This window comes from Narcine bancroftii, chromosome 2 (assembly GCF_036971445.1).
Source record: "Narcine bancroftii isolate sNarBan1 chromosome 2, sNarBan1.hap1, whole genome shotgun sequence".
In the NCBI taxonomy this organism is placed as follows: domain Eukaryota; kingdom Metazoa; phylum Chordata; class Chondrichthyes; order Torpediniformes; family Narcinidae; genus Narcine; species Narcine bancroftii.
In genome coordinates, this window is record NC_091470.1 from 85262728 (window position 1) to 85281054 (window position 18327).

At 34.9% G+C, this 18327-nt stretch overlaps 1 protein-coding gene across 2 annotated transcripts in view; it reads right to left on the reverse strand.

Annotated features, from left to right (window-relative positions):
• Positions 1-18327, reverse strand: part of LOC138753853 (stAR-related lipid transfer protein 9-like) — a 299188-nt gene that overhangs the window by 161134 nt on the left and 119727 nt on the right. For both annotated transcript variants that reach the window (XM_069917341.1, XM_069917340.1), the window contains exons 5-6: positions 15200-15232; positions 15044-15105 (exon numbers count right to left, since the gene is read on the reverse strand). In XM_069917341.1, the coding sequence (XP_069773442.1) occupies positions 15044-15105; positions 15200-15232 (95 nt within the window). The remainder of the gene's footprint in view (positions 1-15043; positions 15106-15199; positions 15233-18327) is intronic.

Below are 18327 nucleotides of genomic sequence, written 5' to 3' on the forward strand. Positions count from 1 at the left end.
TAAACCACAACCACAACAAAAACCAAGATCCATTCTAGTAAAATTCCTAAGATATACAACAAGAAAAAATATATTGGAGAAAGCAATGAGGAAAATAAGAGAAGACAAAAAACCACTGGAATACAAGGGTCAAAAAATTTTTTTCTATCCAGATATAAGTTTTGAACTCCTGAAGAAGAGGAAGGAGTTCAATGCAGCAAAAACGACCCTATGTAAAAAAGGCTATAAATTTATGTTAAAATACCCAGCGGTACTTAAATTAGTTATTCCGGGGCAGCAAAACAAACTATTCTCGGATCCGGAGGAAGCACGAAAATTTGCAGAACAACTACAAAACAGACAGAGCGATGAAGAGATGTAACAAGAACAAAAATGACAACAAACTATATGTATGTGTGTATGTAAGTAGATATAGGTAAGAGTATAGGTAAGAACTAAGAAGGGGAAGAAAGGAAGTAAGAAGGGAATTAAGAGAGTGACCTTTGTTATATATGAAGATTAAAATCTTTCCTGGGGGGGCTGGGAGGGGAAGAATTACAGTCACTGCGAAATCAGTTGATGCTTGCGAGCGGATTCGCAAATCCAAATGGAAAGGGAGATGTGGTTGCCCGACAAGGGACAAAGGGCAACTCAGAAAGGGGAGGGACTATTGGGGGTTAAAGGAATTTTAGATATGAGAATAGTGGAAATATTTTATGTTTTAGAAATGTTGTCTTATAATGTGTTCAAAAAAAGAAAGCAGAAATGGATAAGAAGGGAAGGTGGTGATGAGGAAACAGAAAGGAAAGATAAACAAAGTATGAAATGGCTATGTTGAACTATATGACTTTAAATATTAATGGAATACATAACCAAATCAAAAGGAAGAAACTGTTAAATTTACTGAAAAAAGAAAAAATTGATATAGCATTCGTACAAGAAACACATCTGACTGAAATGGAACACAAGAAATTAAAGAGAGATTGGATAGGACACGTAACAGCAGCATCATATAATTCAAAAGCCAGAGGAGTAGCTATATTAATCAATAAAAGTGTACCAATCAAAATAGAAGAGGAAATAATAGATCCAGCATGGAGATATGTAATGATAAAATGTCAGATATATTCAGAATTTTGGAATTTACTCAATGTATATTCACCTAATGAAGAAGATCAAAAATTTATGCAAGATATTTTTTTGAAGATAGCAGACACGCAAGGGAACATACTAATAGGAGGGGATTTTTAACCTTAATTTGGACTCAAACATGGATAAAATTGGAAAAAAAACTTACAGAAAGAACAAAGTAACCAAATTTATAATTAAATCGATGCAAGAAATGCAACTTTTGGATATATGGAGGAAACAACACCCTAAGGAAAAGGAATATTCATTCTATTCGGGTAGACATAAAACATACTCAAGGATAGACCTATTCCTGTAATCAGCCCACATTCAAGGGAGAGTTATGAAAACGGAATTTAAAGCTAGACTATTATCGGACCACTCACCCCTGTTATTGGCAATAGAGCTAGAGGAAATCCCACCAAGAATGTATAGATGGAGATTAAACTCCATGCTACTTAAAAGACAGGATTTTAGCGAATTCATTGAACGACAAATTAAAATGTACTTTGAAATAAATACGGAATCAGTGAAAGATAAGTTTATACTATGGGACGCAATGAAAACGTTCATCAGAGGGCAAATAATAAGTTATGTAACCAAGATGAAGAAGGACTACAATCAGGAAACAGAGCAGTTGGAAAGGGAAATAACAAATATAGAAAAAGAATTAGCAATAAAGGAAGATACAACTAAAAGAAGAGAATTGGCAGTTAAAAAAATAAAATATGAAACACTACAAACATATAAGGTGGAGAAGAACATAATGAAGACAAAACAGAAATATTATGAGCTAGGAGAAAAAACGCACAAAATTCTAGCGTGGCAGCTTAAGACAGAACAAACTAAAAGAATGGTATTGGCATTAAGGAAAAAGGACAAAAAAATTACATATAATCCAACGGAAATCAATGAAAACTTCAGGGAATTCTACGAGCAATTATATCAAACAGAAAACGAAAGGAAAGAAGACAAAATAGATGAATTTCTTTTTTTTTAAATTTTTTTATTTTTCACACCATAAACCACATTAACCATGATACATACTTTTTCCTTTTCAAATATATACAGTGCCATTTTCTCCCACCCCTCCCTCCTCCCACCCCACCCTCCCTACCTCCCGTCCATTTAAAGTACAAAATCTAGGACGCATTAAACCAGTCAAACAATGTTGTCATTCAATTAAAGTAAACAAGAAATTCCACTGAGTCAATTCTTTTCATTTCCTTCTCCTTTCGTTAATTTAGGTAGTGAATGTCCCCGGTAAGTTTTTGCTATTATGTTTCATGTAAAGCTCCCATATTTGTTCAAATATTTCAATATTATTTCTTAAACTATATGTTATTTTTTATAATGGAATACATTTATTCATTTCTATATACCATTGTTGTATTTTCAAATTATCTTCCGATTTCCAGGTTGACATAATACATTTTTTTGCTACGGCTAGAGCTATCTTAACAAATCTTTTTTGTGCATCATCCAAATCAATTCCAAATTCTTTGTTTTTTATGTTACTTAGGAGGAAGATCTCTGGATTCTTTGGTATATTGTTTTCTGTAATTATATTTAATATTTGGTTTAGATCTTCCCAAAATTTTTCTACTTTCTCACATGTCCAGATTGCATGAATTGTTGTTCCCATTTCTTTTTTACATCGAAAACATCTATCAGATACTGTTGGGTCCCATTTATTTAACTTTTGAGGTGTAATGTATAGTCTGTGTATCCAGTTATATTGTATCATACGTAACCTCGTATTTATTGTATTTCTCATCGTTCCAGAACATAACTTCTCCCATGTTTCCTTTTTTATCTTTATATTTAAATCTTGTTCCCATTTTTGTTTAGTTTTACCATTTGTTTCCTCATTCTCCTTTTCTTGCAGTTTAATATACATATTTGTTAGAAATCTTTTGATTATCATTGTATCTGTAATCACATATTCAAAGTTACTTCCCTCTGGTCAACTCAGACTGCTTCCTAATTTGTCCTTCAAGTAGGATCTCAATTGGTAATATGTCAGCACTGTATCTTGAGTTATATTGCATTTATCTTTCATTTGTTCAAAGGATAATAATCTATTTCCTGAAAAACAATTTTCTATTCTTTTGATCCCTTTTTTCTCCCATTCTCTAAAGGAAAGGTTATCTATTGTAAAAGGGAGTAACTTAATTTGCGTCAATATTAGTTTTGGTAATTGATAATTTGTTTTATTTCTTTCTACATGAATCTTCTTCCAAATATTGAGTAGATGATGTAATACTGGAGAACTTCTATGTTGTACCAATTTTTCATCCCATTTATATAATATGTGTTCAGGTATCTTTTCCCCTATTTTATCTAATTCTAATCTAGTCCAATCTGCCTTTTCCCTTGTTTGATAAAAATCTGATAGGTATCTTAATTGTGCGGCTCTATAATAATTTTTAAAGTTTGGCAGTTGTAAGCCTCCTTGTTTATACCATTCTGTTAATTTATCTAGTGCTATCCTCGGATTCCCCCCTTTCCATAAAAATTTCCTTATTATTTTCTTTAACTCCTTGAAGAATTTCTCTGTCAGGTGTATTGGCAATGAATGAAATATATATAATATCCTTGGAAAAATGTTCATTTTAATACAGTTTATCCTTCCTATTAGTGTTAGTGTTAAATCATTCCAATGCTCTAAATCGTCCTGTAATTTTTTCATTAGTGGATAATAATTGAGTTTATATAGTTGGCCGAGATTTTTAACTATTTGTATACCTTGGTATCTTATTGCTTGCATTTGCCATCTGAATGGTAATTCCTTCTTAAATTTTGAGAAATCCGCATCATTCATAGGCATTGCTTCACTTTTATTTACGTTAATCTTGTAACCCGACACTTCTCCATATTCCTTCAATTTCTTATATAATTCTTTTATTGATAGTTCTGGTTCTGTTAAGTATACTATAACATCATCCGCAAATAAACTGATTTTATATTCCTTGTCTTTTATTTTTATCCTTTTTATATTATTTTCTGTTCTTATTAATTCTGCTAGTAGTTCTATAGCTAACGCGAACAATAAAGGTGATAGTGGGCATCCCTGCCGTGTTGACCTGTTTAAGTTAAATTGCTTTGATATATATCCATTTACTGTCACTTTCGCCAATGGTCCCTTATATAATGCTTTAATCCAATTAATATACTTCTCTGGTAAACTGAATTTTTGCAATACTTTGAATAAATAATTCCATTCTACTCTGTCAAAGGCCTTCTCTGCATCTAAACCAACTGCTACTGTTGGCGCTTTACTCCCTTCTACTGCATGAATTAAGTTAATAAATTTACAAATATTGTCTGTTCTGCGTCTTTTTAAAATAAATCCAGTTTGGTCTAGATTTACATTTTCGGTACATACTCTGCTAATCTGTTTGCTAATAGTTTAGCTATTATCTTATAATCTGTGTTAAGTAAAGATATTGGTCTATATGACGCTGGTGCGAGTGGATCTTTCCCTTGCTTTAGTATTACTGTAATTATTGCTGTTTTACATGAATCTGGTAAGCTTTGTGTTTTATCAATCTGGTTGATTACTTCCAGGAGGGGAGGAATTAATAAATCTTTAAATGTTTTATAGAATTCTATTGGGAATCCATCCTCTCCTTGTGTTTTATTATTTGGTAATTTTTTTATTATCTCTTGTATTTCTACTATTTCAAATGGTTCTGTTAATTTATCTTGTTCCTCTATTTGTAGTTTTGGTAGTTCAATTTTAGTTAGAAATTCATCTATTTTCCCTTCTTTCCCTTCGTTTTCAGTTTGGTAGAATTGTTCATAGAATTCTCTAAAGTTTTCCTCGATCTCCTTTGGATTATATGTGATTTGTTTGTCTTTTTTCCTTGATGCCAATACCATTTTCTTAGCTTGTTCTGTCTTAAGCTGCCATGCTAGAATTTTGTGCGTTTTTTCCCCCTAGTTCATAATATTTCTGTTTTGTCTTCATTATATTCTTCTCCACCTTATATGTTTGTAGTGTTTCATATTTTATTATTTTATCTGCCAATTCTCTTCTTTTAGTTGTATCTTCCTTCATTGCTAATTCTTTTTCTATATTTACTATTTCCCTTTCCAACTGCTCTGTTTCCTGATTATAGTCCTTCTTCATCTTGGTTACATAACTTATTATTTGCCCTCTAATGAATGCTTTCATTGCATCCCATAGTATAAACTTATCTTTCACTGATTCCGTGTTTATTTCAAAATACATTTTAATTTGTCCTTCAATGAATTCTCTAAAATCCTGCCTTTTGAGTAACATGGAGTTTAATCTCCATCTATACATTCTTAGAGGGATGTCCTCTAACTTTATTGTCAATATTAAGGGTTAATGGTCCGATAATATTCTAGCTTTATATTCTGTTTTTCTTACTCTATCTTGCATACGAGCTGATAACAAAAATAGGTCTATTCTTGAGTATGTTTTATGTCTAGCCGAGTAATATGAATATTCCTTTTCCTTTGGGTGTTGTTTCCTACATATATCCAAAAGTTGCATTTCTTCCATCGATTTAATTATAAATTTGGTTACTTTGTTCTTTCTGTTAATTTTTTTCCCAGTTTTGTCCATATTTGAATCCAAATTCAGGTTGAAATCCGCTCCTATTAATATGTTCCCTTGCGTATCTGCTATCTCCAAAAAAATATCTTGCATAAACTTTTGATCTTCTTCGTTAGGTGAATATACATTGAGTAGATTCCAAAACTCCGAATATATCTGACATTTTATCATTACATATCTCCCTGCTGGATCTATTATTTCCTCTTCTATTTTAATTGGCACATTTTTACTAATTAATATAGCTACTCCTCTTGCTTTTGAATTATACGACGCTGCTGTTACGTGTCCTACCCAATCTCTCTTTAATTTCTTGTGCTCCAATTCAGTTAAATGTGTTTCTTGCACAAATGCTATATCAATTTTTTCTTTTTTCAGTAAATTTAGCAATTTCTTCCTTTTAATTTGGTTATGTATTCCGTTAATATTTAAAGTCATATAGTTCAGCGTAGCCATTTTATACTTTGTTTATCTTCCCTTTCCGTTTCTCCATCATTACCTTTCCTTCTTATCCATTTCTGCTTTCTTGTTTTGAACACTTTATAAGACAACATTTCTAAAACATCAAACATTTTCCCTATTCTCCTATTTAAAACTTCTTTAACCCCATTCTCCCCTCCCCCTCCTGAGTTGTCCTTTATCCCTTGTCGGACAACCACATCTCCCCTCTCCATTTGGATTTACGAATTCACTCGCAAACGTCAGCTGATTTTGCAGTGACCGTAACTCCTCCCCACCCAGCCACCCCCAGAAAAGATTTCAATTTTCATATGTAACAAAGGTCACTCTTTTAATTCCCTCCTTATTCCCTCTATTCCATTTCCCTCCCTTATTAATTCTTGTCTATACTCTATATATTTTCCTCTAAATACGGATACATTCATGTATGCACACTATATATATACACACCCTTTACACACAAACATTTAGATCGTGGTCATTTTTACTCTTATTACATGTCTTCATCTTTCTGCTTGTTTTGTAGTTGTTCTGCAAATTTCCTTGCTTCCTCTGGATCCGAGAATAGTCTGTTTTGTTGCCCTGGAATAGTTATTTTAAGTACCGCTGGGTACCTTAACATAAATTATATCATTTTTTCCATAAGATTGTTTTCGCTGTATTGAACTCTTTCCTCTTCTTCAGGAGTTCAAAACTTATGTCTGGATAGAAAATTTTTTTTTGACCTTTATATTCCAGTGGCTTTTTGTCCTCTCTTACTTTCTTCATTGCTTTCTCCAATATATTTTCTCTTGTTGAATATCTTAAGAATTTTACTAAAATGTTTCTTGGTTTTTGCTGCGGTTGTGGTTTCGGGGCTAAAGTTCTATGTGCCCTCTCTATTTCCATTTCTTCCTGTAATTCTGGTCTACCCAGGACCCTGGGGATCCACTCTTTTATAAATTCTCTCATATTCTTGCCTTCTTCATCTTCCTTAAGGACCACTATCTTTATATTGTTTCTTCTATTATAGTTTTCTATTATATCTATCTTCTGAGCTAACAGCTCCTGTGCTTCTTTAGCTTTTTTATTAGATTCTTCTAATTTCTCTTTTAAGTCTTTTACTTCCAAATCTACAAATGTTTCTCGTTTTTCCATATTTTCCACTCTTTTTGCCAATTCTGATATGGCCACTTCCATTTTATTCATTCTTTCTTCTGCATTCTTAATTCTTCTTTTTATCTCATCAAATTCTTGTAATTGCCATTCTTTCACTGATTCCATATATTCTTTAAAAAAAGATACATCCATTGTCTTGCCTTTCTCTTCTTCCACTTCTTTCTGTTCTTCTTCTTCTTCTTCCTCTGGGTTGACCATCTGTTGTTTCCTTGTTTTCTTTTTACCCTCTTCTTTCTTGTTGTCGTTATTGTCTGTGTTCTGCACCTGCTGCTGTGCTGCAGGTGTCTCTCTCAGCTGTGGAGATCGACTCCGCAGCTGTTTCCCCCCTCCCGTCAGTGTGTTTTTGTTCATGCGCATGCGCGGTTGCGCACTTTTACTCGGCTCTGTGAGCCATTTTTGTAGTCCCGAGCCCGGGACCTCCGCTGACCTGTGGGAGCGGTCCTCTTTCTCCGCAGCGGGCCTCTTCGGACAGGTAAGGCCTTCACCTTCTTCTTTCGACGTCTTTCCTTCTTCTTTTCTTCCCGCTGTTTTTGGTTTTTCTTTCTTCGCTGCCATTTTCTTCACACTTTTACTTTCACTTTGTTTTGGTTTTTAAATTTGTGCCTTTGCTTTTTCTCTATCTTTTTTAAACTTTTCTGGAGAGGGCTGGAGTTCCCCCACCGGCCACTACTCCATCATGTGACTCCCCTCAATTTCTAACTAAAATTGAACTACCGAAATTACAAACAGAGGAGCAAAATAAATTAATAAAACCATTTGAAATAGAAGAATTACAGGAGATATTAAAAAAACTACCGAACAATAAAACACAAGGAGAGGATGGATTCCCAATAGAATTCTATAAAACATTTAAAGACTTATTAATTCCTCCCCTTCTGGAAGTAATCAACCAGAATGATAAAACACAAAGCATACTAGATTCATACAAAACAGCAATAATACAATAATACCAAAGACAGGGAAAGATCCACTTGCACCAGCATCATATAGACCAATATCTTTACTTAACACAGATTATAAGATAATAGCTAAACTATTAGCAAACAGATTGGCTGACTATGTACCAAAAATAGTAAATCTAGACCAAAATGGATTTATTAAAAAAAGACGAACAACAGACAATATCTGTAAATTTATTAACTTAATTCACGCAGTAGAAGAAAATAAAACTCCAACAGTAGCAGTTGCTTTAGACGCAGAAAAGGCCTTTGACAGAGTAGAATGGAATTATTTATTCAAAGTACTACAAAAATTCAGCCTACCAGAGAAATATATTAATTGGATTAAAGCATTATATAAGGGGCCATTGGCAAAAGTGACAGTAAATGGATATATATCAAAACAATTTAACTTAACCAGATCAACAAGGCAGGGATGTCCATTATCTCCCTCACTGTTCGCGTTAGCTATAGAACCACTAGCAGAACTAATAAGAACAGAAAATAAAATAAAAGGGATAAAAATAAAAGAGAAGGAATATAAAATCAGTCTATTTGCAGATGACATTATAATATACTTAACAGAACCAGAAATATCAATAACAGAATTACATAGGAAATTGAAGGAATATGGAGAAGTATTGGGGTACAAGATCAACGCAAATAAAAGTGAAGCAATGCCAATGAATAATGCGGATTTCACAAAGTTTAAGAAAGAATCGCCATTTAGATGGCAAACACAAGCAACGTAATACCTAGGTATACAACTAAATAAAAACCTCGGCCATCTATATAAACTCAATTACCATCCATTAATGAAAAAATTACAAGACGACTTAGAGCATTGGAAAGACTTACCATTAACACTGATAGGAAGGATAAACTGTATTAAAATGAATATTTTCCCAAGGATACAATACCTATTTCAGTCATTACTAATACATCTAACAGAGAAATTCTTCAAGGAGTTAAAGAAAATAATAAGGAAATTCTTATGGAAAGGAGGAAAACCGAGGATAGCACTAGATAAATTAACAGAATGGTACAAACAAGGGGGCTTACAACTACCAAACTTTAAGAATTATTATAGAGCCGCACAATTAAGATACCTGTCAGATTTTTATCAAACAAGGGAAAAACCAGACTGGACCAGATTAGAACTAGATAAAATAGGGGAGAAGATACCTGAACATATACTATATAAATGGGATGAAAAATTGGTGCAACATATGAATTCACCAGTATTGCATCATCTGCTCAACATTTGGAAGAAGATTCATGTAGAAAGGAATAAAACAAATTACCAACTACCAAAACTAATATTGACGCAAAATCAGTTAATCCCTTTCGCAATAGATAACCTTTCCTTTAGAGAATGGGAGAGAAAAGGGATCAAAAGAATAGAAAATTGTTTTTCGGGAAATAAATTATTATCCTTTGAACAAATGAAGGATAAATATAATATAACTCACGATACAATGTTTGCATACTACCAACTGAAAACCTACTTGAAGGACAAATTGGGAAACAGTCTGAGGTTACCAGAAGGAAGCAATTTTGAATATGTGATTACAGACTCAACGATAATTAAAAAGTTTGTAACAAACATGTACATCAAACTGCAAGAAAAGGAGAACGAGGAAACAAACGGTAAACCTAAACAAAAATGGGAACAAGATCTAAACATAAAGAATGAAACATGGGAGAAGCTATGCTCCGGAACTATAAGAAATACAATAAACACGAGGTTATGCATGATACAATATAACTGGATACACAGGCTATACATCACACCTCAAAAGTTAAATAAATGGGACCCAACAGTATCAGACAGATGTTTTCACTGTAAAAAGGAAACGGGAAGAACAATTCATGCAATTTGGACATGTGAGAAAGTGGAAAAATTTTGGGAAGATCTAAACCAGATATTAAATAAAATCACAAAAAGCAATATACCAAAAAACCCAGAGATCTTCCCCCTAAGTAATATAAGAAACAAAGAATTTGGACTCGATTTGGATGGAGCACAAAAAAGATTTGTTATAGCCCTAGCTGTAGCAAAAAAATGTATTATGTCAACCTGGAAATTAGAAGACAACTTGAGAATACAACAATGGTATATAGAAATGAATAAATGTATTCTATTAGAAAAAATAACATATAATTTAAGAAATAACATTACAATATTCGAACAAATATGGGAGCCATACATGAAATACAATAGAGAAATCCTACCATGGACTTCCACCACCTAAAATGACAGAAGGAGAAGACAACGAAAAGAACTGACTCAGTAAAATTTCTTGTTTATTTTTATTAAGTGACAACATTGTTTAACGGGTTTAAGTATCTTATAGATTGAACTTTAAATAAATGGGGAAGAGAGTGAGGGAGGGAGGGGGGTAAAATGGGGAGAAAACGACACTATATATTTAAGAAGAAAAATGTCTGTATGTATCTTGGTCAATATGGTTTATAGTGTGAAAAATAAAAAAATTTAACAAGAAAGGGACAAGGGGCAACCCAAGGAAGGGGGGGGGGGTTCATTTGGGGTTAAAAGGTTATTGCTTGTGAGGATTGTTGGGGTATTTCATGTCTTAAATGCATTGTCGTATATTGAGATTAAAAAGGAAAACTTAAAAAATAGTAATGGAAAAAAAGGGATGGAGGTGGTGAAGAGGCAGAAAAGAAGTGAAAATAAAGATATAAGAAGGCCACATTGGACTAAATGACTATAAACATTAATGGAATATATAACCAAGTTTAAGTGTATTCCATTGGGGGAAAAAAAAAATCACATATAATTTAAAAAATAAAGTTATAATGATTGGGGAAACCTGGGAACCATATATGGAACATGGCAGAAAGAGCAGGCCTCAGACCACCACCACCTAAAATGATAAGAAGATAAACACGATCAGATCTAATGCGAATAAGTAGATGATACATCTTTTTTGTTTGTATTCATTTTGTATAAAGATATTGTTTTATTGTATTTTATATGTCCAATATCTACTCTTTTTGGAGGGGGTGGGAAGGGGGAAGGGAAGGATGGGGGAAAAAAAAGAGAAAATGTCACTGAATATTTAAAGAGCTGCATCTGTAAATATATTGGTTCATTTGGTTCATAGTGCGATAAATAAAGAATTTTTAAAAAGTGTATGGTGACCTGGCCTTTATTAGTCGAGGAATTGAGTTCAAGAGCTGTGAGGTAATGTTGCAGCTCTAAAACCTGGGGACATTGTGTTCAGTTCTGGTCACCTTATTACAAGGACGTAGAAACAGGAGGGGGTGTAGAGGAGATTTACTCAGATGTTGCCTAGATTGTGGTCTGAAGCAACAGTACACAACTCCACTGTTCTTCACAATCCAACATCAGAGCGTAATGGGATATCTCCTCTGAACAGTTGTCATTTATATAAATTCCATCTTTACTTGCATATGTGCAGGAATGTCAAAATCGTGGTCACTACAGTAGACTCTGTCTGTGAGGATCACAGGTAATGAGACACTATGCTCCCTAAGGCTCTCCAGAGTGGAATACTGCGAAATCCCCGTGGGAAGCATATTCCCTCACGGTCTAGCACTCAGGAAATCCTCCCCTCTTGCCTCCCACTGCACTGAGCCCCTTCCTTCCCTTCTCTTTGGAGTGACAAAAGATGAGACATGACATAATAGGGGTATATAAGATTATAAGAAGCATAGATATGGTGAAGTGCCAACATCTTTTTCCATTGGCAATAACTGCAAACACCAGAGGATAATTAAGGTGAGTGGATGAAAGTTTAGGGGAGATGTCAGAGGTAAGTTTTTTTTTAATACAGAATGGTGGGTTCTAAATGCATTGCCAGAAGTGGGGGTGGAGGTTGGTACAATAAAGAGATTTAAAAGATTCTTATATAGATACATAGATGTAAGAAAAATAGGAGTCTATGGGTGAAGTAGGGAAGGATTAGATTGCTATGGAGTAGGTTTACATAGTTCAGTTGGTACAGACCAAAGGCAATATAATTTTATTATTGTGAACTTCATTCAGGAGTCTGATAATGGCAGGAGAGAAACTGTTCTTGACTGCAAAGACGTATAAGGTTAGTAGGTTACTTGCTCACATGGGTGTGATTAGGCAACATGGGCTCATCAGCTGGAAGAGTCTGCTACTGTGCTGTTTCTTTAAATTTAAAAAAAAAGAAAAAATCCAGCAGTGTGTGATTTCACTCTTATGCATCTTGCTGACATGAGATGGGTGAAGAAAATGTGGCTGGGATGGTATGAGTCTTTTAATTTGCTGGCCCCTTTTCCAAGATATCAGGAAGTATAGATGGAGTTGATGGAGGGTTGGGAGAATGTATGATGGACTGGACCACATTGACAACCCTCTCAAATGTCTTGTGGAAAGTTCCCAAAGTTCCCAGTGATGCACCCTGACAGGATATTTCCAGTACTGCACCTGCCGAAGCTGATAAGAGGATGCAGGTGACATGCCAAATTTCCTCAGGATTTTCAGGAAGTCGAGGCTCTGGTGAGCTTCCTTGGCTATGCATTAATGTAGGTGTACTAGGACAAGTCACCAGAGATGTTTAATCATGAGAACAAAGCTGTTTACTAACTCTACCTCATCATCTTTGATGTGGACAAGGAAGCGAGCTCTGACCCTCTTCCAAGGGTCATGTAAGTAGACAGGGTGGCAAAACAGGCATATGGTATACTTAGCTTCTTTGGGTGGGGCACTGACTTTAAAAGTAAGGAAGTCATTTTGTAGCTATGTTAAGACTTTGGTTGGGCTGGACTTAGAATATCCTGTGACTTTCTGGTCACCCCAATGTGGTCCAGTCCATCAGACATTCTCCCAACCTTCCACAAAAAGGATATGGAGGATTTGGAATGGTTAAAGAAGAGATTTATCAGGATGTTGCCTGGATTAAAGGATATGAGCTAGAAGAAGAGGTTGGACATACTTGAAATATCTTCTCTGCAGCACTGGAATCTGATAGAAGTGAACAAAATTGTGAGTGGAATAGATAGGGTAAAGAGTCAGTATAACTTGCCACGAGTAAAAATGTCACACACCGGAGACCACATTTAAAATGGCGATGTAGGGGGAGGGGGGGGGGAGAGAGTGGGGAAGGAGTAAACTTTAACAATGATGTGCGGGGCAAGCAGATACAATAGTAGTGTTTAGGAGGCTTCTAGATTTACTGTACATATGAAGTGAGGGAATAAAAGGACACATTCCATGTAGCAAAGTTTTAATATCAATTAGGCATCATGTGGGATGAAGGGGCTGTATCTGTGCTATAGTATTATATGTTCTATAAAAAAGTTTGGCACAATGTCATGGACCAAAGGGTCTGTATTGTGCTGTAATGTTCTAAACTGACCATTCAACCTAAATACAAGAAAAAAAAAGAAATAGGAACTGGAAGAGGCCATCTGACTGTGGACTTTGCTCTACCTCCCTGTCTTTTCACCATAATCCTTAATTCCCTAACTATGCAAAAATTTGGCATCATGGCCATGCAAAGGACCATGTTTTGATCGAGCTCTCTGTGAAGAGTATCAAAAAATGGTTAAAATGTTAAAATTAAGAATTTTTCACTAAAAAATGGACAAAACAAGTACTAAGAAACCAAGGACAAAAAAATGAAGTTTCTACTCATCCAGGAACATCGAGTGAAAGCCCAAAAGGGAGTGGCACAAGAATGGCCTCAGGACCAGAAGACCTCGACAGAGCTGGGGATTCAGGACAAGAGCTAAATATTATCCTGGAAAAAATGGAAAACTTGAGCAACCAATTTGTTGTCATTGAAAATGTAATGAGAGACATGACCGAAAGCATGACTGAAATTAAAGAAATCATTGAAGACTTAATGGAAAGAATGACCCAAGTAGAAGTAGACTTGGTAAATACACAAGATAAGCTAAAAGCTTTGGAGAAAGATGCAAAGAAATAGGAGTTAGACAGACAAGGTCTGCTGGACAAGATTAACTACATGGTGAATTTTAGCAGAAAAAATAATATCCAAATTATTCAATTGAAAGAAGGAATCGAGGGAAGAGATCCGGTGAACTTCTTCCAAACACGGATCTTGCGAGTGCTGGGAGAAGACAAATTCAGAGAAAAATTGCATATTGAAAAGGCTAACTGGACCCTTGGACCTAAGAGAGCCTGCAATCAGCAACCACGGCTGGTCCTGGTAATACTTTTGAGTTACTGGAAATGGGAGACAATACTGGGAGCAGCATATGAATACTCTAAGCAAAATAAGGGTCCGCCCGAGATTTACCATGAAAAAGTACTATTTTCCGAGATTTTAGCTCAACCTTGATTAAGCAAATGAAGGAGTTTGATGATTTAAAAAGACTCAAAAACGTGAAATATTCGATGATATACCCCACGACTCTGAGGGTCAAAATAGAAGAAGGTAATAGACAATTTTTCAAGACTAAGAACGAGGTGGAAAAATTCCTATGATAATAGGAAGTCTGTGAAGAATGTTTACAATTGGACTGAGTAAAAGTTGTATTTTTAAAAAATCATCTTGCATTTATTGTTGAAAAGTAAATTTTATTGAAATGTTCACGGAGAGTTCAGAAAAGAGAGACAACTTGGGAAAAGTAGTAGCAAGGTGGAGACTCCGTTCTGAGAGAAAGAATGGTGCCCAGAGAAAAGATGGCGCTAAAGGGAGGGGTTCTTCCTCCTAGAGAGATTTCACAGGCAGGTTAACAGGAAAACATTTTTCTGTAATAACTTCCATTTAATGGTAGGGCAAAAAATTAAACAGGCAGCACGGCTCACCTAACTTCTATACTGCATGATGCTGGCTTCTCTAGGTAATCGTCAACCCTGGAAAAGAGTCCCTGTGAAAATAATTAGTGCATCAGAATTAGTCACTTGTGACTAAATGTGATAGATTAAAAGAAATGTCATGCAAATTGCAGATTAGTCACATACCTGACATATCCTTGGCGTCAATCCAATAGCTGCCTGAGAAACAACAACAATGTCACATGACATATTTTAGCAGTTTCCTTCCTCTAAACAGTCATTTATTTCTAATCATTCTGTGTTAAATTTATCAAAGCTTAGCACACTGAATCTAACCATCTTTTACTTACTATTAAATATACCTATACAAGTCTCTTCTATTTACTATTAACATTAGAGATATAGCACGGTAACAGGCCCTTCCAGCCTATGAGCCCTCACCAACCAATTATACACACGTGACCAATTAACACAAATCCGTATGTTTTTAAAATGCAAGAGGAAACTGGAGCACTGGTAGGAAACGCATGCAATCATCAAGAGAACGTACAACTCCTAACAGGCAACACTGGATTCGAATGTGGGCCGCTAACACAGTAATAGCATTGTGCTAGCCACCAGTAAACTCAGTAATAGCAAGAAATAAAACACAAAAATCTGTAGACACCGTGGTTGAAGTAAAAACACAATGCTGGAGGAACTCAGCAGATCAAACAGTGTCCTTTATATAGCAAAGGTAAAAATACATAACCAACATTTTGGGCTTGAGCCCTTCATCAAGGTATGGAAAAATGTTGGCAGGTGTTTTATTTGACACCTGGTGATATTTTTCCATACCTTGATAAAGAGCTCAAGCCTGAAATGTCGGTTATGTATTTCTTAACCATTGCTAATATAAAGGACACTGACCTGATGAGATTCTCTGGCATTACGTTTTTACCTAAACTCAGCAACCATTAAAACTGACATTTTCTTTTTACAGTAATCACTTTTTTAAAAAAAAGTATTTTATGGGCTATGATGTGCTTTTAAAGTCCTGAGATTGTAAAAGGTGATATATGAATGGTTTATGTCAGGGTGGCCAAACATTTTTGGTTGTGGGCCACATACAGAAAAATGGGCCAAACAATATTAAGCCTGGCAGTATTCATTCAATTCACCCAATTACTCTGCAGATGAAATAAAATGCAAATGCTAGTAAAAGACGTGGAAAGGGAAACCGCTAAAACTTCGTCAAACTGCATTGCATTAAAGATTCTTTGATACTGTGTGTTCTCTGTTCTCTTGCAGTGGGGCTTGAACCCATATCTTCTGACTCAAAACCAAAAGTGCTGTACACTGAATTATGGGCGATGCTAATATTTATTGCCAAAATTGAAATGAACTTTCTATGGGACTTGCATTGCTCAAAAGACTGATTATTTTGTTATGAACTTCAAGTGGTTCTTGGAAAGTCAGCATTCTATCCTGAACCAAAATCAAATGATTTAAAAGCTTCTGCTTCAAGGGCTCCAACCCCACGAACACTGCAACATTAAACTGAAGGAAAATAATTGTTCAAATAGACTCACCTACATTAACTTGGGAATGGCTTAAATACACAAGGAACTCCAATATTTTGTGGAATGAGGTACACCAAGATGGAGTGAAAAAAATTAATTTAAAATAAATAATAATAAAAAAAACAGAACCACTCTATTGCAACAAGTAATTAATTGCTTCTATCTTGCTCTCTCAGATGATGATGACACACCAAATCGTGCATTCACAAAAGGCTGAGTAGTGAAACAATTAGGCTTTTAATAGCTAAAGACTGGAACACTATCAAATCAACCAACAATCAATTATTAAATTTAAAATACTTAAACATCATTTTTTTTGTTATTTATAGATTAGGAGCTTCTTAAATTCTTTAATGTTTAGGCTTCCACAGGATTTAGGTTTTAATCTTATTTGGGAAGTATATAATTTTAAACCTAATCATGAAGGATTGCTTTCTGCCCTTTATGAACTGGGTTGTATTAAGAAATTATGGGAACAAGAATTTCCACAACCATTTGCCAAAACTATATTGGATTTTACTTTGAAATGTGTTCACTCACCTTCTCTTTGTGCTAGGCACTCATTAATTCAATTTAAGGTAGTCCATCGAGCACACCTTTCTAAAGTTCAGTTAGCTAAATTTTACCCTGTTACCTCTAAATGTGAAAAATGCATAACTGTGTATCACATGGTTTGGCTATGTCCTTCTCGCTTTATTTTTTTGGCAAGGGGTATTTTGCACTTTATCATTAGTTCTCAATATTAATATCACTCCTAGCCTTTTCATTGCTATTTTTGAAGCATGTGGGCCAATGGATTTAATACCGACTTTTTCACATTCCCATATAGTGTATTTTGCTTCCCTCATTGCTAGAAAGGTCATTTTGCTGTCCCTCCCACTCATACTCAATGGTTGTCAGATGTGATGGCATGTCTTTCTCTACAAAAAAAAAATTGTGTTCCACTACTGCAATGGATCTTTGGGGACCTTTTCTCAATTACTTTCAAAATTTGTAGATTATTCATCATTGCTTTTTTTATTACCCTATAGTTATTATTAATAGTACACTCCTTAACTTGGCCAGCAACCCTCATAGGTTGAGGGTTTCATTATTAGTTTAGGAAAATGTTTTTTTTTGCTCTCTTTTACTTTTTTTTTCCATTTACAGGTAATAACATGGGTTCATATGTACCTTGTTTATCATTACTTGATACTAGTAACTTGATATTAAATTACTTTATTATTATTGTATGTATCTATGTATTTTGCATACATTAAAACTAATAAAAAGATTGAAAAAGAAGAACATCCAACTTCATCGTCAAATTTGGACTGGGTGTCAAATAACAATGAGATGGTATACAGGAAAGAAATCGAAGCACAAGTGGCATGGTGCTTTTTTCTCATTGTCAATAAGGTAAATGAGATGATAACTGACTTTAGAAGAGGGGGCAGAGTTCTGTCCACATTAATGGTACTGAAGTCAAAAGAGTAGCAATAAATATCTCCAATGACCTGGGACAAGCACACTGTCACAACAGTCAAAAAGAGGGCACCAACGCATTTACTTTCTTAGAAAACTAAGGAAGTTCAGCATGTCCCTCCCCTGTCCCTCAACAACTACAACAGGTGCACCATCAAAAACATATTTCTTGATTGCATCACAGCATGTTATGGGAGCAGCTTGCTCAAGGTCCTACGAAGCTACAGAAGATAGTGAATGCAGCTCAGAACACAACAAATACTTCCCTTCCCTTCATGAAGCACATCA